Consider the following 22,369-nt stretch of genomic DNA (forward strand, 5'->3'; position numbering starts at 1 on the left):
CGTCAAATAAGAACGAGAGTTGGAGATACATTTAGAAAAAAGATTATACAAGACAGGGGCTGGTACATTATGTTGATGGCACAGCATACAGGATTAAGGTCATGCATTGGTCTTTATACAAAAATAAAACACAGTGGTTTCAAGGTTTTGTTCCAAGGCCTATGTTCACACTTTCAACCCATCCACTCTGTGTCCACAGAACTGAAACAGAGAGAGGCTGACGTGCAGCACCTGCAAACGAATACTCTCAGAGAAATAGAGAAATCAAATGCTTAAAAATAACAAATGAAACTTCAGGGCAGTTAGTAGAACAGGAACAAGGTAATAGCAGTATGTTTCTCTTAAACTTTAAGTTATCTTTTCCGATAATAGTGAATTATTAATTACATTGATTAAGGATATTCCTTGCAGCTAATAGTTAAACAACAACTTGCCCTGTAAAACTACTCTGCTGATAATACATCCCTGCATAATTCCTTGAGTATTACACTGCTTAAAACAATGAAGGGAACACGTAATCAACACAGTATGACACCAAGTCAATAAAACTTCAGGGATATCAGTCTGTCCAGTTAGGAAGCATAAGCGATTGTGATTTAATGTGCTGGACAGGGCTGTAGAAGGGCATCAACCCAGCAGCAGGACCAGTATCTGCTCTTTTGTGCGAGAAGGAACAAGAGGAGCACTGCCAGAGCCCTACAAAACGACCTCCAGTGGGCTGCTGGTGTGCATGTTTCGGACCAAACTGTCAGAAACAGGCTCCATGAGGGTGGCATGAGGGCCTGACGTCCTCTAGTGGGACCTGTGCTCACAGCCCCGCACCGTGCAGCTTGATTGGCATTCGCCAGAGAACACCACCATTGGCAGGTCCTGCATTGGTACCCCGTTTTCTTCCCAAATGAGTGCAGGTTCATACTGAGCACATGTGACAGACATGAAAGAGTCTGGAGACACCGTGGTGAACATTATGCTGCCTGCAACATCATCCAGCATGACCGGTTTGGCAGACCTTACGCTGGTGCAGTGGGCCCTGGGTTCCTCCTGGTGCAGGACAATGCCCAGCCTCATGTGGCCAGAGTGTGTAGGCAGTTCCTGGGTGACGAAGGCATTGATGCCATTGACTGGCCCTCACATTTCCAGGACCGGAATCCAATGGAGAAACTCTGGGACGTTATGAATTGGTGCATGCGACGTAGCGAAGTAGCACCACAGACTGTCCAGGAGCTCACTGATGCCCTGATCCAGATTGGTGAGGAGATCCCCCAGGACACCATCCACCGTCTCATCAGGAGCATACCCAGACGTTGTCAGGAGTGCATACAGGCATGTGGGGTCCATACACACTACTGAGTCACATTACGAGTCGCAGTGATGAAATGAACGCATGTTGGAACAGCCTGTGATTTCAGTTGGTTACTTCGACGTTCGGTAAGAATCCAGCCCTCAATCGGATGGTGATTTTGGTTTCCATTGACCCTTGTTACGTCGTTTTGTTCTCAACAAATTACACAATGTGCAGTAAAGATTTTGATCTTTTATATTTGTAATTTATCGAGACATGATGTGTGATTAAATTTTTTGGAGCGGTGTATAATTAACGCAATGCAATCCAGTTTGGAGGTTATTTGCTGTTGGCAACGAAACGGTCTGGTTGTACCAATTGTCAAATGTTATATCAGTTACAGTATTAAAATGCATTCCAATGTTTATTATTTATAATTCATTCTGGTAAGGCCAAATGCATTGTATGGTACAGACTTCAGTCCAGTGTTTGCACACATATTTTTTATTTTATTTTATTAGAAACTGAATATCTTAAAGCATAGCAAGGATCAAAACACACCCTGAACAATTGGTTTAAGTGCTAACCTGTTCTATTTACGTTTCAAAGCTATAAAAATAACATTTACTAAATCAAATTAATTGTACATCTCAACTGAATTGCATATCCACTGGCCTGATAACAAAAAGACAACCGTATATACCTGTAAACAAAAAAGCCAGGCTATTACAAAATTAAAAGCAAGGGAGAGGCTGCAAAATCACATAAAAAATGGTGTGAGGAAAGAAAATGAAGCTGTATCAAGATCATGGTAGTCAAATCTATGCTCTTATTAATAAAGAATTGGCAATACCCTTTACAGAGAACTCAAGAACACTATTGTGGTCCCAAATAGCACCATATTCCATATTTAATGTATTACTTTTAACCAGCGCCAAACGAAGTCAAGTCTAAATCAATGCATTATATAGGGGCATGTGTATATTTGGGGCACATCATTATTAGAAAGTAATTCACATAAAATGTGTATAAAATATCAGTACTTATCAGTATAATACATAGCTCTCAAAAAATACAGACCAAATGGGAGAACAACTGATGACAGATGGAGCATTTGTTGGAAATGAGTCACGTACGATATGACTACTTCAATGGCTGGAAACATACTATTAGAAAACGTATATGGGCAAATACAAATTTCCTTTCTTTCTGTTGAATTCCATCCTTAAAGAAGGGGATCACCTGGTTTGAAGTGCAGAGAAATAAGAACTCTAGACTGAGGTGACGTATGAAAAGATAGCTCAGTTTGGCCTGCTTCCAAATTGGTTTGAACTCTCGTCAACTGCATCTCTGTCATTGTCAAGCCAAACAAGCCAATAAGTAACAAGGAGTTGGCATGACAGCCCGATGCAGGTGAAGCGCTTGGCTGGCGGCGGGACTTCCGCGCGTCCACAGTGTGGTCAGGCATGACGTGCGGCACTCCCTGGCGATGCACATGAACCCGCTGGTCCATCCTGGAAGAAGCGCGTGCGTGGCGGCCTACCGGGAGCCCGGAGAGTTGCCCGACGTGACGATCCCAACAACCGGAGCAAGACGAGCGAACAGAGACGGTGAAAGTAGTTGTTGTTGTTTTATCCCAGAGGCTTGTTTTTTTCCTTTACTGCAGTAAGTCTGTAAACTGCACTTCACGTGCTTGACCCATACGACGGCACTCCCTCTGTGGCACACGCCCACTGATCTACTCGTTCTTGTGGCAGTAAATGTCCTTTAGTGCTTTGAGTTCCTCGATGAGGGTTTTGTTCTGGTTCTCCAGCACGGCCACGCGGTTCTCCAGACACTTGACGTACTCCTTCTTTTTCCTGCGGCACTCCCGTGCAGCCTCCCTGGAGGAGACAGAGGAGAAGACGATCAGTGGACAGACCCCAGCGCGGAGCAATTAAACCTGAACGCATACACCTTAAAGGTGCCTCACGTGAAATCCGCCCTTAACCTTAATACAGTAGACAAATACAGTATCCAAAGGGCTCGACAGGAAAAGGGAAGAAACGAAGAATTGTAAGTGTGAATGACTTTTGGTGAAACCTGATACAGTTTGTTCAATTGTTAGCCTTTGCTACAAAGGAAAATATTTGTTGGCTCTAAATACTGTATGTGAAGTAGCACACTAGAGTGGTGGGCCTTTGTCCAGAATGAGTGCCCTCTACGGGGGAGGAGGGGCTAGGCACCTGTTTTTCATGAGGCGGACCTCCCTCTTGCGTGTGACTTCCTCGGTGTGCACCGGGGGGCTGTTCATGGACAGGGAGCCGGGGGAGGTTGCCATCACCAGGCCCTGGGGGAGGCCGGAAGAGGGCGAACGCAGCTGGTACGCTGGCATATCTCCAGTGGCCGCTAGGTGGAACAGACAAAACGTCAGGGTTAGTTTGGGTGTTCCCTTACTCAACCCGAATCCAACACTGGCACAGAAAGACAGAGCCAGAATCACATGTAATGAAGCTGTGTATTCAAGGAAGTGGGTTGCCCACAGAAGACCAACACTGCGCTTGCAATGAGGGTCAAAAACTGACCATTTCATCACTGCATTTCTTAATTTTGTTTTCACAACCATACAAGCCCAGATTCAGACAGACAAAAAGCGAATTAAGGCCTACCTGATTTAAAGTAGTGCATTATACAGGGGACAGGTTTAAATGTGGGAACCAATGAGTGTGTGAACTGTGGCAAAAGCCAGGAAACCTACCCTCTGACCCCTCTTTAACAACAGATTAACCAAGGTCCTGTGACGTAACCAAGAAAACGGCAGGACATTCGCCCTGCCCAACAGTATACAATCCATTTCACTGATTGGTTAATGTCGTTAAAAAAAAAAACTCTAAACAAGCGGGACTCATCTTTATCAGATTATTATTGACGTAAGAAAACAGAGAAAATGTGCTTTATGTTGACAGGCTTTCTTCAGACAATTACGTTAAGAGAAGTGTTATTTGGTGATTCCATAACTGCCATCAGAAGAAAATAAAGGTTGTATCCTGCATTTTCAGACTATGTTATTTGGTTTCAGCTGATTAATCAATGTTTTATAACATTTTAATACACGTATGCCAACTGGATAGTAAAGTGTTAATATAGGTGTACTGTATGTCCCTGAAGACACTGGTTTGGTCCACTGACCCTTCACTTGCTTTTTGTGTTTAAGACAGTGGAGAAAGATAATGCAGAGTTTTTACAGAAAAGCAGCGGAGGAAACTGAACGCCAATCTGCAGCGGCACATGGCCACCAGACACAGCAGATTAGAACACATGAGCACCCCAGAACACCCAGCATTTCCGGCCCAGATTGGTCCATTACAAAAAGGTATCAATTATTTTGCAAATAACTGCAGGTGTAACACGCAGTACTATAGCTCTGGTCCACTGTGTACAAACGATCAACAGCTATTCGTCTTCTGATGGTAACGCTGCATTTATTACAGGAAACAGACAAATGACAACGGCAGTTCAAACCTAACACTTCAATTAATTAACGAATGAACTTGTAAGATTCATCTGTGAATGAATCGGTTGAACATTCATGCATTTCTTGTAACTCAAACACTATCAACCGACCTAGTGTTTAAATACAAGAGTCTCAACTGATATCTGTCGGTCTTCTTCTGTGTGGAGGACTAGAAGCGGGCAACACTGGCCCTGCTCACACTGTTCCCACAGAGGGCTCTGTTCTCTGTAATCACAGCATGACTCCCCACTGATGTCAATGCGAGTGCAACTCGACGGTTAGCCCTCTCATTTCCCTGCCTGGCTCTGGTTCCAGGAAACTGGAGTGACGTCAAAGGCACATCCCCTGCCCCCCACCCCCGCCCTTACCCCTCCCACCCCTTCTCTGCCTGGGCTGAATCCAGAGAAGCGTTCTGTTCAAGCATTTCAGTGGAACAGGCGGCAGGCAGGAAGTAACCGGCTTGAGAAGGCTAAGAAAACCCTTGCTGCCGTAGTATTGTCTGGTTTCCCCACAGCACTTGTGTTGACGTTTCATGAGACTGACAACGGTGGGCAGGATACCATGGATACAGCTAGCTGTTGACCTCAATTAGTCCGTGTGTGCAGGTCTTTCAGTTTTCTATTGGTTTCCTCTGCTCTCTTGAAATCACATTCAGTATCTTGGGAAATAGGTTTTGTAACATAGCCTTTCAAGATTGCGAGCCCATTGCTCTAAGTTTGTAACCAGGGGTAGACCAAATGTTCCCCCCATACAATTCTTAAAAGCCCAGTAAAACACATAACTACGGAATAACTTTCAAGTCCTTAGTCACAAAAATAATGTATGTAAAGCCTTCTACATAGACATGTTGCTGTATATCACTTAACTGACCAAAAAAAGACCCATGCGTGTTATGTCCCTTAAAGCATGCAATGCAAAATAACTTGATAAAGCCACACAAAAAATAAATAACACATTATATGACAATAACATACCTGATTCAGTCTCATCCCCAGTAACAGCCATGTCTTTTAACTCACAAAACAAAATCTTGGACCAGAATCACTCACTCTATCGGTCTGCCTCTCTCTGCCTGGGCTCTGGGTGGATTGGTCACCAGTCAACTTTGCACAAATTTACAATTAAGTACATTGACATCATAATGACATCACTAGGGCTGCTGAAGTCAATAAGACACATTCCACCTCTTGGCCCCTCCCCCTACTTGCCTCTTGGACCAAATGCTGAAGCCACACAATGCGGAAGGCAGGGAGGGAGGGCAAGCTGGATATTTATAGACCTTATGACGCAACTAAGCAACATAGAACAAACAAGAAGATATTGTTCCCATGTGGCAGGAGCAGTCCTAATGCGTACACCTAAAGTACTACCTAGGGATTTGTTTTGACCACTTATTGTGATTAGAAGAGAATTAGCTGTTCAGGAATAATAGTATTTTAAAACAATAAAACATTTATCTGGAAAATCTGGTTGGTTTAGTTGTAATCTATTGAGTTTTAAATATACTAAAATAAGTTATAAATACATATGTATAGATACAGAAACAATAACATATATACACATTCATATATACACATATATAGTATGTGCACAAAGACATACACCCATCAGCCATAACATTATGACCACTCAGGTGAAGTGAATAACACTGATCATCTTGTTGTCATGGCACCTGACAGTTTGCAAACCCTTGGAGGATTGGTAGTATATGTACTATCTGTAAAGAAAACATGAGTGAGCAGGCAAAACATGTATTTTATTTCTTACGGGATTCCCATTCAACTGTAGGTCATAACAGCATGGTACAATTATAAAACAAAACATGGCAATAAAGAAAATATTTACTGACCCCTGTTCAAAAGTCTGCATACCCATAGTTCTTAATACTTTGTACTGCCCCCTTTAGCATCAATGACAGCATCCAGTCTTTTGTTATAGTTGTCTATGAGGCCCAGAATTCTTGCAGGTGGTATAGCTGCCCATTCATCTTGGCAAAATGCCTCCAGGTCATGCAAAGTCTTTGGTCGTCTTGCACGAACTGCACGTTTCAGAACTTCCTAGAGTAGCCCGACGATATTAAAGGCTGGGAGACTGTGATGGCTACTCCAGAACCTTCATCTTTTTCTGGTCTTACCACTGGAGGATCATCTTGTGATTAGGGTCATTGTCGTGCTTGAAAGTCCAAGAGTGTTCCATGTGCAGCTTTCGTGCAGAAGAATGTAAATTATCTGCCAGATTTTTCTGATAACATGCTGCATTCATCTGGCCATCAATTTTCACAAGATTCCCCATGCCTTTAGAGCTCACACACCCCCAAAACATCAGTGAGCCACCACCATGCTTCACAGTGGGGATGGTATTCTGTTCACTATAGGCCTTGTTGACCCCTCTCCAAACATAGCGCTTATGGATGTGACCTATTTTGGTCTCGTCACTCCAAATTACAGTGTGCCAGAAGCTGTGAGGCAGGTCAAGGTGTTGTCGGGCATATTGTAACCAAGCTATATTGTGGCATTGGTACAGAAAAGGCTTCTTTCTGGCAACTTGACCATGCAGCTCATTTTTGTTCAAGTATTGTCGTATTGTGCTCCTTGAAACAACCACACTGTCTTTTTCCAGAGCAGCCTGTATTTCTCCTGAGGTTACCTGTGGGTTTTTCTTTGTATCCCGAAAAATTCTTCTGGCAGTTTTGGCTGAAATCTTTCTTGGTCTACCTGACCGTGGCTTGGTGTCAAGATAATTTACCGCTTCTTAATAAGTGATTGAACATTTATAGGTATGTAAACTTTTGATCAGGGGCATTTGGGTGATTTCTGTTATCATAATGATTTAAAAAGGAGCCAACAACTATGTGATAATTAACAGCTTCATATGATCACTATCCTTAAATATTTTCAAATCAACGCCAACATTTCACAAATTATGCCAGGGTATGCGAACTTATGAGCACAACTGTATTAGGCAGCAAGTGAACCTTCTGTACTCAAAATGTATGTGTTAGAAGCAGGAAAAATGGGCAAGCATAAGGATCTGAGCGACTTTGACTAGAGCCAAACTGTGATGGCTAGACGACTAGGTCAGAGCAACTCCAAAACTGCAGCCCGTGTGTGGTGTTTCCGTTCTGCAGTGATCAGAACGAATCAAAGTTGTCCAAGGAAGGAAAAGCGGTGAACCGGTAACAGGGTCTTGGGCGGCCAAGGCTCATTGCTGCACGCGTGGTCCGATCCAACTGACGAGCAACTGTAGCTCAAATTGCTGAAAAAAGTGAATGCTGGTACTGATAGAAAGGTGTCAGAACACAGTGCATCGCATTTTGTTGCTTATGGGGCTGCATAATGCCCATGCTGACCCCTGTCCACTGCTGAAACAATGTGCATCAGAACTGGACCACGGAACAATGGAAGAAGGTGGCCTGGTCTGATGAATCCTGTTTTCTATGACATCACGTGGACGGCCAGGTGCGTGTGCGTTGCTTACCAAGAGAACACATGGCACCAGGATGCACTATGGGAAGAAGGAAAGCTGACCGAGGCAGTGTGATGCTTTGGGAAATGTTCTGTTGGGACACCTTGGGTCCTGCCATTCATGTGGGTTGTTACTTTGACACGTACCACCTACATAAGCAACGTTGCAGACCATGTGCACCCTTTCATGGCACAATATGAGGCATGTGGTCATAATGTTATGGCTGATTGATGTACATCCATCTATATATACATATATATGTGCATGCACAGCTCCGGAGAAAATGAAGAGACCATTGCTCCTTTTTGTTTTCTTTCCAAAAAAGTCAAAAAGGAAGATTTTGAGTGAGGAACAGAAGGGTTCAAATTAAGAGACCACTGCAAATTGAACACTGATCCTCACTCAAAACCTTACTTTTGAAATTCTTTGGAAAGGAAAGAAAATGGTGCAGTGGTCTCTTAATTTTTTCCGGAGCTGTGTATACACACATTCATATATACACATACAGTGGGGAGAACTGTATGCATGAGAAGTATTGGATACACTGCCGATTTTGCAGGTTTTCCCACTTACAAAGCATATAGAAGTCGGTAATTTTTTATCATAGGTACTCTTCAACTGTGAATGATGGAATTTATTGCATGACATACGTATTTGATACATCAGAAAAGCACAACTTAATATTTGGTACAGAAACCTTTGTTTGCAATTACAGAGATCATAAGTTTCCTGTAGTTCTTGACCAGGTTTGCACACACTGCAGCAGGGATTTTGGCCCACTCCTCCATACAGACCTTCTCCAGATCCTTCAGGTGTCGAGGCTGTCGCTGGGCAACATGGACTTTCAGCTCCCTCCAAAGATTTTCTATTGGGTTCAGGTCTGGAGACTGGCTAGGCCACTCCAGGACCTTGAGATGCTTCTTACGGAGCCACTCCTTTGTTGCCTTGGCTGTGTGTTTCGGGTTGTTGTCATGCTGGAAGACCCAGCCATGACCCATCTTCAATGCTATTACTGAGGGAAGGAGGTTGTTGGCCAAGATCTCACGATACATGGCCCCATCCATCCTCCCCTCAATACGGTGCAGTCGTCCTGTCCCCTTTGTAGAAAAGCATCCCCAAAGAATGATGTTTCCACCTCCATGCTTCACGGTTGAGATGGTGTTCTTGGGGTTGTACTCAACCTTCTTCTTCCTCCAAACACAGCGAGTGGAGTTTAGACCAAAAAGCTCTATTTTTGCCTCATCAGACCACATGAACTTCTCCCATTCCTCCTCTGGATCATCCAGATGGTCACTGGCAAACTTCAGATGGGCCTGACATGCGCTGTCTTGAGCAGGGGGACCTTGCGTGCGCTGCAGGATTTTAATCCATGACGGCATAGTGTGTTACTAATGGTTTTCTTTGAGACTGTGGTCCCAGCTCTCTTCAGGTCATTGATCAGGTCCTGCCGTATTGTTCTGGGCTGATCCCTCAGCTTCCTCATGATCACTGATGCCCCACGAGGTGAGATCTTGCATGGAGCCCCCCAGACCAAGGGAGATTGACCGTCATCTTGAACTTCTTCCATTTTCTAATAATTATGCCAACAGTTGTTGCCTACTCACCAAGCTGCTTGCCTATTATCCTGTAGCCCATCCTAGCCTTGTGCAGGTCTACAATTATATCCCTGATGTCCTTACACAGCTCTTTGGTCTTGGCCATTGTGGAGAGGTTGGAGTCTGTTTGATTAAGTGTGTGGATATGTCTTTTATACAGGTAACAAGTTCAAACAGGTGCAGTTAATACAGGTAATGAGTGAAGAACAGGAGGGCTTCTTAAAGAAAAACTAACAGGTCTGTGAGAGCCGGAATTCTTACTGGTTGGTAGGTGATCAAATACTTATGTCAATTAAATATTAATTAATTATTTAAAAATCATACAATGTGATTTTCTGGAATTTTGTTTTAGATTCCATCTCTCACAGTTGAAGAGTACCCAAAAATTACAGACCTCTACATGCTTTGTAAGTAGAAAAACCTGCAAAATCGGCAGTGTATCAAATATTGTTCTCCCCACTGTAGGTGAGTACCTCATTTGACCCGTTTGGTGTATGCTTCCTTAAATCTCTCTGGTGCCCTATTGGATTTTAGGTGGAGTTGAGCCCTGGTACCACACGTTACTACTACCTGGCTTAACCACTACTGTTCAAATTTCACCTGGTCATGTTGCATGTTAAGATTCTGTCTGATGATTACTGCTGTTGGAGCACATAGCCCACCTCATTGTGATTTCTGATTACTCCTGCTGCTGCTTTTCACAGCATTGCTGTTTTGTCTCATCTCTTCATACTCGCCTATGAAAAGACAAAGACTTACATTTTCTCCAGAAGACTTTTTAAAGACTCTATAATAACTGTTGTGGAAATTCTTGCACTGATGTATACTTGGTCACCCTATACATGTATAAATGGGTTACTAGTTAAAGATGCAGAGAGGGATCTGGTATGAGGGGCCGTATAAGACATTATTCATTCTGGTACTCTCACATACATACATTCTCCTTTCACATACATTTATTTTCATTCTCACATACATACATTCTCCTTTCACATACATTTATTTTCATTCTCACATACATACATTCTCCTTTCACATGCATATATTTTCACTCTCACAAAGAACATATTTTTATATGCAGTCACAATTTTAAATAATTTATGTATATAAGCAGAAAATGTATGCATGTTTAAAGAAAATGTATGTATGTGAGAGAAGAATGTATGTGTGTGTGAGAGAAAGTTTAGTGGAAACGGAAGGAGTATAGTAGAAACGGATGGCAGAACATTTCTCATGCTGTGATTGGCTGTCAACCTCACCCTGTGATTGGCTGAGAAACTCAAGCAGAGTCTTGTTCAGGTCGCGATCAGCATGGACGGAGTTGACGAACTATTTTAACATGCTCTGATACTATTTCTTCCATTGACCAGCAAAGGACATGCTCATCTGCACCTAACGTTGTTCACAGCACGGCAGAAAGTGAAATGAGACAACTTTTCAGACCAGGGGGCAACTCACCCCATATGGAAAATATATTATTTTAATGCAAAATGTATGTAGAATGTATGTTAATTCAACTTAATGTATTTAAAAATGTATGCATACATTTATCTTTATTCAAAATACATTTCAGGTATCAACATTTATTTCACCTTTTATTCTGAAATGTATTTAAAAATGTATAAATATATTTAACTTTATTCAAAATACATTTCAGTTTTTTCAAGTCACTTACCAATATACAATCAAATAATTTCACTTTCTACCGTGCTGTGAACAACGTTAGGTGCAGATGAGCATGTCCTTTGCTGCTCAATGGAAGAAATAGCATCAGAGCATGTTAAAATAGTTCTTAAAACTCCAATGGCTTGCTGCAAAGCGTTCGTCTCATCTCCGTCCATGCTGATCGCGACCTGAACAAGACTTTGCTCAAGTTTCTCAGCCAATCACAGGGTGAGGTTGACAGCCAATCACAGCGCAAGAAATGTTCTGCCATCCGTTTCTACTATACTCCTTCCGTTTCCACTAAACTCTCTCACACACACACATACACTCACCTAAAGGATTATTAGGAACACCATACTAATACTGTGTTTGACCCCCTTTTGCCTTCAGAACTGCCTTAACTCTACGTGGCATTGATTCAACAAGGTGCTGAAAGCATTCTTTAGAAATGTTGGCCCATATTGATAGGATAGCATCTTGCAGTTGATGGAGATTTGTGGGATGCACATCCAGGGCACGAAGCTCCCGTTCCACCACATCCCAAAGATGCTCTATTGGGTAGAGATCTGGTGACTGTGGGGGCCATTTCAGTACAGTGAACTCATTGTCATGTTCAAGAAACCAATTTGAAATTATTCGAGCTTTGTGACATGGTGCATTATCCTGCTGGAAGTAGCCATCAGAGGATGGGTACATGGTGGTCATAAAGGGATGGACATGGTCAGAAACAATGCTCAGGTAGGCCGTGGCATTTAAACAATGCTCAATTGGCATTAAAGGGCCTAAAGTGTGCCAAGAAAACATCCCCCACACCATTACACCACCACCACCAGCCTGCATAGTGGTAACAAGGCATGGTGGATCCATGTTCTCATTCTGTTTACGCCACATTCTGACTCTACCATCTGAATGTCTCAACAGAAATCGAGACTCATCAGACCAGGCAACATTCTTCCAGTCTTCAACTGTCCAATTTTGGGGAGCTCGTGCAAATGTTAGCCTCTTTTTCCTATTTGTAGTGGAGATGAGTGGTACCCGGTGGGGTCTTCTGCTGTTGTAGCCCATCCGCCTCAAGGTTGTGCGTGTTGTGGCTTCACAAATGCTTTGCTGTATACCTTGGTTGTAATAAGTGGTTATTTCAGTCAAAGTTGCTCTTCTATCAGCTTGAATCAGTTGGCCCATTCTCCTCTGACCTCTAGCATCAACAAGGCATTTTCGCCCACAGGACTGCCGCATACTGGATGTTTTTTCCCTTTTCACACCATTCTTTGTAAACCCAAGAAATGGTTGTGCGTGAAAATCCCAGTAACTGAGCAGATTGTGAAATACTCAGACCGGCCCGTCTGGCACCAACAACCATGCCACGCTCAAAATTGCTTAAATCACCTTCCTTTCCCATTCTGACATTCAGTTTGGAGTTCAGGAGATTGTCCTGACCAGGACCACACCCCTAAATGCATTGAAGCAACTGCTATGTGATTGGTTGATTAGATAATTGCATTAATGAGAAATTGAACAGTTGTTCCTAATAATCCTTTAGGTGAGTGTATATATGTCTATATATACACATATGTATATATAGATTTGTACACATATGTATATATACAGACAGGTGACAAATGTAAGGAAAAACCTGAATAAATTAGAGGTTCTGTTAAACCTTATATACACATAGTTCTGTTAAACTATATATACACATATGTATATATAGATTTGTACACATATGTATATATACAGACAGGTAACAAATGTAAGGAAAAACCTGAATAAATGAGAGGTTCTGTTAAACTTTAGGGGGCATTTTCCTGCATGGTCCATTAGATGGAAGGGTCACTGCAAATCCTTAAGTTATTCTGAGAGATAACTTTAATCCTATGGCAAAACATTTCTATGCTGATGGGAGTGCTCTCTTCCAGGATTACAAAAACCCCATCCACAGGGCAGGAGGGGTCAGAGAATATTGTGTGTGTGTCTATTACCACACTTTGTTACGTTATAAGCATATTCTAAAATGTATTACTTTTTTCCCCATCAATCTTTACACAATACCCCATAATGACCAAGCCAAAGCAGACTTTTAGGCAAATTTATATAAAAAAAAAAAGCAATGCCAGAATGATTACATAAGTACTCAGACCCCTTCACTCAGTTCTTTGTTGAAGCACCTTTGGCTGCGATTACTGCCAGAAGTCTTCTTGGGTATGACGCTACAAGCTTGGCACACCTGTATTGGGGGAGTTTGTCCTATACTTTTCTGCATAACTTGTTATGCACTGTTATGCACTGTCAGATTGGATGGACAGGCCTCTTCAGAGGTATTAAATCAAGTCAAGTCTGGGCTGGCCACTCAATGACATTCACAGATTTGATATGAAGCCTGTTAGTTGTGGGCTTCAGGACAATGTGGAGCTGAAAAATGAATCTTCATCACAATCTGAGGTGTGCAATGGATCAGGTTTTCTTCAAGGACCTTTCAGTTTTTTGCTCTGATATTTGACTAGTCTAACTACCTGGCGTTGAGAAGCCTCCCCATAGCATGATGCTCCCACCACCATGCTTCAGAGTGAAGGAGAGGTTTTCTCCAGACATAGCACTTGCCATTCAGGCCTAAAACTTTGATTTTAGACACATTAAGCCAAATAACCTTTTTCCAATAGCAGTCAGAGTCATTCAGACGGCATGTCAACTGCCTTTTACTCAGGAGTTGCTTCTCTACAAAGAAACTCTGAAGCAATATGTAAGTGGCCATTGGGTTCCTGGTGACCTTCGTGACCGATTACATTAAGGTTCCAAAACCATTTCATAATGATGGAGCCCACTATTCTCCCGGGATCTTTAGATGTATTTACAATTCTTGGATAACTTTCCTTAAATCTATGCCTCAAAATGTTTTGCTTGGACATGCACCTTAAAGTTTGGGATAGACAAACTCCATGATGACAAAGCAAAAACACATTTTTAAACTTGTATCCATTTATTGAAAATAAAAACAAAATATTCCATGGAGATGTTGTCAGCTTTTGTGCTGAATTTTGGACGAACAACCTTCCCTGTTTAGATTGCCACTGGTCAGGAATATTCCCTATATGTACAATCAGACAGTGCAATTATATACTTAAAATTGCTTGGAAATGTGAAATTGCTTGGAAATGGCATTGTAACACATCCCATACTCATGGGCATCAATCTTTCTTCTGAGGGTCCTTTGATGATACACCCATATGGTTAAGACCAAACATGATCAAGTTCCTAATCTTTAAGGAACCTCACAGGTTACCAGCTGATGGATTTCTAATAATTTGCACTTGTAATATTGCATATGATCCTCATTTTAGCCATTTGATGTTATGGTTATAAGGTTAGGTGTACACACTTTCTGCAAAAGGAAATCACATTTCTTTGTATTGCATAAGTGTTTTCAAAGTAGTTTTTTGTGTGATTTGTTAAATTGCGTTAGCTTCATCAATACATTTTAGCTCAAATATCCATGTATCATAATACGAGAAAAAGAATCCAGGGGGTTTTTCACATTACTTTTTCTTATTATTAATTATTATTATTATTTTTCATATTTTCTTTCAAAAAAAAGAAAATTAAAAATGTGGTCACATAAAGGGTTCAGTTTCATTCACTGTAAATATGTTGTCCTGAAAATATCTGTGGCCTGCCTCGCAGTTAGCTGCGAGGACCAGTGTTTGAATCCTGTTTGCAGTATAGCTCAGGGGTCAGAAATTGACTATGGTTGCCTTGGCTTGTCATGCTCTTGCAACTCCTTAGAATAGTGGAGAGAGGTCTCCCTCTGGCGCGTTTGGATTACAGTCTTAACGTCCTGTTTGAGCAAGCAGTGTGATAAGAATCAGATGGGATTCATAAGGATACATCTTGAGGCAGGGCCTTAATCACAACTTTAATATCATGAAATGGGGTGGGAAGGGGGTAAACATCTATGAATAAAAAATTCAACCAATAGATTTTGTTGGTAGGTATACATTTTTTGTGAATAGCCTGTCTCAGCCTTAGCCTTGGGAATTTCTAAATAAACCATGTTTAAAGCGTTTCAACATGACACAATACTGTTAAATTATTAACATTTTAAGACAGACAGCCTGCACTGCCTGCAAATTCTTCTTAAAGTTTCTTCCTGATTCAATAGCCTTTCATATTACCATCCAAATGCATTATGATCAGAAATTACTCCTGAGTGTCTGTTATACTGAAGTACATAATGAAATACCACTGTTGGGACAAAACCCTTTCACACTTAGAAATGAAGTTCAGAATCTTTTTCATATTTTTTCAAGATTACAAACACCTACACAATTCTGCCCAGGGAGTTGAATAAAATGAACATATTTGTTTATATTTACATTTTCACACTTCGATTTTAGGCGTGAACAGTTTTTTCAAATGAAATTTTTTTGAGTTTTCAACTTCTCCTTACATTTCCAGGATTCACAATTATTGCTTGAATGTAGCGTATTGTAGATATGCTTTAGACACCGAAATTGATATGTTGACACTCCTACCTTGTATCACCACTTGACCTTGTACAGAGAATAACTGCTGTCCTGAGTCCCCTGCCTGGGTCGCATACTGCAAGATCTGTGGGGAAGCTGAGTTGGACATGGCCAGAGTCTGTAAGCCTTCAGTCCCTGGGCTGGCTATCTGGATGGCTCCCGCTTGGGTGATGGTAACTGAGAAAAGATAAGAGTTGGTTAGAATGTAAAGGGACAGAGAATGAGCTACATTTTTTATTAAATTTTTTCCGAAACATTTATCAAATCACATTCTGTTCCATTTTCTTTTTATATACTACTGCAGATTCCTGTCATCAGCCATTTCAAGCCCTTAGATCTATTACATTTGATGTTTTTGCTGGAAAAGTTCTAATGGCGCTTTTCCACTGCATGGTACCAGCTCAACTCTACTCGCCTCGCCTCGACTTTGGGAGCTTTCCCTGCACTTAGTACCAGCTCGACTTGGCTCTACATGCCTCGCCTCAGTTCGTTTTCCACTGCAGATAGTACCCTGTACCTGCCCATACTGGCATCACAGGAAAACTGCCGTGACGCCACCTCCAACGCGACACACACGGGAAAAACAATGGAGGAAATCGTACAACTACACCTGATACTGGCGAAAAGCTGGCATTTGCCAACTAACGTAAACCCCGTAGTGAACAGAAAAATCTGTTGAATTAACTACAATTTTCTTTTAAACTGACAAGCTTGGAACGTAAATTGGCAAATCAAAAGTAAACTAAATCTGGATAACATGGTCACAGACCCTGTATGAAAAACAGTGAAAAAGTATAAGAATACAATTATCGCTCTGCAGTATAAAAGATGACATAACTGCAATTTTCTGATAGATTTAAGTGTATACACCTAACAACTCAACACCAACACATTTAAAAAAACCTAACTGTTTTAGCCATGACTTGCAATTGACTAGTAACTTACTAGAGACCTACTGCTGTTCAGCTGTTCTCAATTTATAGGTGATTAGAATGCTCTCTCATGGTGGAAATTACAAGACCATTTTGAATGGCATAGAAACTTGCATTTTCTCAAATATTAGCAAACATTTCAAGGGGTATGAATAATGTTTAGTATTTTTTTTTATATGTTTGTAAAAATTTGAAAAAACTGAAAAAGTTACCTTATTCATTTGTATCTCCAGCAGAATGTCTTACAGTGTTTTGTCACTTATTTATGTCATTTCCAGCCAGAAGAAACCTATTGGTCAAATAAAAATTCACTATGCCTCAAAATTTGGCATGGGTATGAATAGTTGTGGGCTTAACTGTACATTTATTTCTACTGGTATCCTCTTTAATGGCGAAACATTTTGACAAGTTTAAAATAATTTTAAAATAATAAAAATAGTTAAAAATAATTTAACAGAGAGATCATAGTGTGATGGTAATGAATAAATCAGGTTACTTAGGCATAACTAAGGGTGTCCCACAAGGATCGATTCTTGGTCGATTTATTTCTGCAGTATTTACATTACTAACACTGTTGCGTATCGTGTTGCCCACACAGGACACTAGGCTATTTGAGTAATATTGTCACTAGGTTATATGAATGCGGCTGATACTGTGTAAAAGTGACCCTTTTTATCAGAAAACAGGCTGACCATCTGAAGTCTCGTAGATCAATGCTTTGCATGCTTATTGTTTATAAAGCTCTACTGCATAACAACACCACACCTTACTTCACTATTGACATACAGAAGCACAAGCTATCAGACACGGTCTCATGGATGGCTAACAGTGGAGATCCTTTAAATCTCCACCTAAATCTGCTTGTAATATTGAGTATAATACTGCAGAATAGGATCTCTAGCTCGTTCTTCTGCTTGTTCTGCCCACATCCTTTCCTAGGTTCTTCCCCCTCGGTTTCACTAACTTGTGTCACACTTATGTCACCAATAAATTGACTTGTAACTTGTCATCTGTTCAAAAGACTAGGGATTTGACTTGGACTAGTAGACATTAGACTTGTGCCTTGGAAGGTAAATATAGAATAGATAAAACTAATGAAAAAACCTGCCTTCCCGCTTTGTTCTGGTCTGGTAGCTCAAGCAATTAAAGTTGAAAGTCACCTAGGTAACGTCAGTGACAGTGCATCTGTTCCATTCATAATAACATTTGGCTACAAAGATCTTTTACATTCAGTGAGAAGCCTAATGCTAGCACGCTGTCAAGAATCTGACATGTTTCTAATTTTTGCCAGATGGTTAGTTACAGTAGCTAATAACTAGCTAACTCATATAACCTTACAGAACACAAAGAGCTGTTAGCTCACGGCTAACCTATGTAAAAAAGTCAGATAATTTGGCTAATGGCAGATAGAATAGTAGATAGAATAAGCCGGCCCCAGCCTCAAAATGATCATACTTAAATTAAAACACATTTGCTATAATGAATTAAATGTTTCAATTCAGTAGTAGTGTAGTAGATTATCAACTGCTGGTTTAAAATAGCCCATAAAATAATAGTAATCCCCAAAAAGTGCACCTTAAGTTGAAAGAACTTGCTTTGGACTAATAAACTATAACTATAGCCTATAGTGCTTAAAAGACTTGAGACTTGACTTGGACTTGCATGCAGTGACTTGAGACTTGACTCAGACTGAAGTAACTTAAAGACATGTCTGCTGGGAGGTAATCTTGGTGTTCTTGACAGGTTGCAATCTACATTAAATCCAAAGTAGTTTACTGCTGTTTTAGCAATGAACACCACTTTACTCTGTATGAGGAGTTGCTTGGTTGACCTCAACCACAATGACCAGAACCAAATTAAACTCACTGTATTGGCCAGTGCTCGTCTGATAGATTGAAGTTGGCACTTGAACTGAAGGGACACTTGAGGGAAGAATCTCATCTTCAGCTTTCTCCTCCTCAATTTTTGGAATTGAGGAGGAATCCGATGACAGTTCATTGAGGATTTTTCTAGAAGAAAGAGGAAACCAGTTGAAAAAACATCCCTGCCTATAATGGGTAGTGGTTGTATTTTAAATGAAATCCTTTCCCCTTTTTGCCCACAACTTCTGATCATGGTTCAGATTTGGTTTAAAGTGGTGAACTGGGGAAATAATTTGTTATTTAAAAGCGTAGCCATTATCACATTTGCAATGTCTTTAAGTCTGCCTACCGATAAGATGGCCGTCTTGACAGAATCTCTCGTCTTTTTTGTGTGTCTGTTGACTCCTCACCTTCAAGCCCAGACATAGAGGTTATCTGAATCAAACAAAACACTATTCAAGTTTGCAGGCAATGAAAGCATATTGTTGTGTAGGGCAACCTCTCTCCATTAATAAATGTCTTACTGAATACAGAAAAAGAGAATTACTCCCAAATTATATTGTATTGCTCTATGCATGGTAAAAAATAAAACAAAATAAAAGGCTGGCATGAGGGATATGTAAAATAATTTTGGTTACCGTGATTTGGGGAAAAAGGAAAAGTGGCGTGCCAAGGTGTCACACTAATTTCTGATCGATCTTACACAGACACTGTGCTGCGTTAAAGACCGTCTGACAAAAGATAACATCCAGTGAATGAATGTTAAACTGATGAGCTTAAATCCCAGATCCCATTTTCTTAGACAAAGCCAATAAAGAGTCACTTTCACTGGTACACTAATGCACGGTTTGAGGTGAGGATACCCATTGTTTGGTCTTTAGGATTAGTGGTACAAAAACAACTGTTTTTGCAGATCGGTTTATGCTCTTGCCAACTCCTCTGCTGTCACTGTCAAACCCAACAGTACAATAAGCGAGAACCTGGCATGATAACCCAGGCTGGCACACAGTGAAAGCAATTACAGCGACAAGTACCCAAATCCATTTTGTGATTATCGGGGGGGGGGGGGGGCATGAAAGAACAAAACACCCAGGGTAGAAGGGATGAGTTTGTGTTCCAAATGGCAAGTTTCCATTATGGAGCCCTAATAAAGTAGTGCAGTACATTTGGGACAGGGAGCAATTCAGGACTCGCCCTGAGGGTATAGGGAAGCAGTGCAGCTCTAGTTACCTGTACAGACTGCATCTGTGGCGACTGAATAACAGAGGCCTGAGGAGCCTGTATCACTCCTTGGACCTGAACGGTCTGTCCACCAGGTAACTGAACAACCGTCATACCAGCCGAGGCTCTTGATCCAGAAACCTAGAGGGAAAACAAGGACATGTCCAATCATTTTAATCAGCTATTTAAACAATACTTTGACAAAGATTGGAGAAAAAGGAAACTCCATAAATGTCTAGCCTGAGTATCAGCCTGTTTGTGCCATCCTGTCAACTGCTTATCCTCTCGCCATGTTTGGTTTGACAATTAGCAAAGGGGTTGGTAAGAGCACAAACAAATCAGAATATAGAGTCAGATGCACTTTGACGAAATGGTCCTGAATGGCTGTGACCACAAACATAACAACTACACACATTTTCCAAAGTAGCTACCTGGGTGAGAACAGCAGTGGGGGAGTTTGATTCACTGTGGCTTGGTTCTTCATCAGACATTGAGTCATCAACACTTCCATCCTGTTGTGACGCAACCTCTGTGTCCATGGTCATCGGACTGAAAATGTCAGGAACTTGAACACAATGGAAGGGTACTTAGCTAGATGAGATTACAAAGTATCTTTTGGGAAATATTATTTTTATTCCTCATCCAGACTTCTCATAGTATTTAATACCAACTATTCTAAAAATATGTGTAAAGGTGCCTTTTTTGATAAGGGTGTGTGTGTGTGTGTGTGTGTGTGGAGGGGGGGGGCATCATTTATACTCAAACCTCCAAACTTTTCATCCCCACTATTCATATACAAAATGGGTTTTTGTCCAGTGACTATCGAATGTGCATGAGGTGTATGGTTTGTTAAATTTTGCAAATGTTTTTCTTTTACATTTTTTTGGCGTCTCAGACTCTGTCACTGTGAAGTATGATATGAAAAGGGGTGGAGTCTAGAGTTTCGAAATGCGCTGTCTGAAATTCTCGTTATTTGCGTACTACCTCTTGAAATGGTTGCAACCATTTCAAATGTATGACTAGTTACTAATATGTACTGTAGTCATATTCAGCCCCTTAAGACAACGGCTTGCTGATCCTTTCTGGACATTTTCACTCAGTAACTTTCCAAAAAGATAACACGAATGGAGTTGCATCATTTATGCTTCGATGGAGTAGAAGTGATCAAGAGAAGTTGCGACTCGCAACAAAATTCCACAATTAATGTAAATAGCTACAGTAGTCACGTACAGGTACTTCAGTAAGTAGTAGCAGGCAACAGCTATGTTGCTAAAAGTAATAACGTCACAGTCTGTTCTGCAATAAAATTATATTTCTTATTAAACCATGTCAACTAGCAAATAAGCATACAAATAGTCTCGTACAATAGTTTTCTTGCATAAAGTTGTTGCGCTAATGCGTGAGCTAGCAGACAGGAAGAAGATTGTGCTTGTATTATAAGTTGACTACAGTTAGTAGTAGCTCCATTTAGCATTAGTAATCAGTGCAGTGATGTCGACAACCGGATCGAAAGTTTGTCCATGCGTCATTGAAAACGTTCAACTTTCTGTGTTGTCTCTCTTTCTCTGCTCGAGTCTGCCGACAAGGCTACGGTATAATAACTTACCAAACTTCTACGTAGTCAGACTCGTCACTAATTATGGTAGGAGTGGATGGCTCGAGCCTCTGCCCACGTAGTCCCCACGTCAGTCCTGATGATGCTGTACTAAAATGTCGACCAAGCAGTAGTCCCCTCCAACTGAACACGACATCTAAAAAAAATAGAGGGGAGGAGCTTTAAAGATTACTCTATTACTGGTACTACTAGATAATGGACTACTCGAAATGTCTATGTCTATTTTTATGTTTAGTGTAGAAAATAATTAATACAATTGGTTCATAAACATCTTATGAACGCATTTTGATATTGTGCATTACAACCATTGAAACCATAAGGAGGGGAAGTTAGTTTAGACAGAGTGAGCCTAAATACAAATAAAATGCTTTCATTATTTTTCCATTTGCACTGAGGGTAACCTATATCCGTAAACAGTATATTGTTCACAACGCATTGTAATTTGAAGTGTCAGATTTGAATCTTATCTGAATGTGCCATCTAGTGTATGTTAATGGTAAAGCAACCATGGTATCTGTACTGTATCCCTAAAAAACCTGAGCAATGCTGGTTTACGATTAAACAGAAAGTAACTGTGACTTCCAGGTAAAATCTAACTTTGCATTAACCTATTAAATCGTGAAAATTATAAAAGCTAGCTAGTCCTATTGATTTACACAGTCACCAAAACGGCGAGGGGGTATAAGCCCACACGAAACAGAAATAACTGGGGGAAATGACTG

The 22,369-nt window shown here is 40.9% G+C and overlaps 1 protein-coding gene across 3 annotated transcripts; it reads right to left on the reverse strand.

The window, feature by feature from the left end:
• Positions 1–1,765: 1,765 nt before the first annotated feature.
• LOC105017783 (cAMP-responsive element modulator-like) lies at positions 1,766–21,762 on the reverse strand. 3 transcript variants are annotated; one of them, XM_034291514.1, is made up of 8 exons: positions 21,639–21,762; positions 20,464–20,598; positions 20,042–20,173; positions 19,161–19,246; positions 18,816–18,958; positions 16,027–16,194; positions 3,508–3,670; positions 1,766–3,165 (listed from the first exon to the last, which is right to left on the reverse strand). In XM_034291514.1, the coding sequence occupies exons 2-8, from the start codon at positions 20,575–20,577 to the stop codon at positions 3,021–3,023; spliced, it is 951 nt and encodes a 316-aa protein (XP_034147405.1). In that variant the 5' UTR covers positions 20,578–20,598; positions 21,639–21,762; the 3' UTR covers positions 1,766–3,020. The 3 variants fall into 3 exon arrangements, with proteins under 3 accessions (XP_034147405.1, XP_034147406.1, XP_010880983.1); XM_034291515.1 differs by lacking the exon at positions 20,464–20,598 and having other exon boundaries at positions 21,639–21,761; XM_010882681.3 differs by lacking the exons at positions 16,027–16,194; positions 18,816–18,958; positions 19,161–19,246; ... (1 more) ...; positions 20,464–20,598; positions 21,639–21,762 and adding an exon at positions 5,750–6,068.
• Between the last annotated feature and the right edge of the window lie 607 nt (positions 21,763–22,369).

Source organism: Esox lucius, chromosome 3 (genome assembly GCF_011004845.1).
Source record: "Esox lucius isolate fEsoLuc1 chromosome 3, fEsoLuc1.pri, whole genome shotgun sequence".
NCBI classification, from domain to species: Eukaryota; Metazoa; Chordata; class Actinopteri; order Esociformes; family Esocidae; genus Esox; species Esox lucius.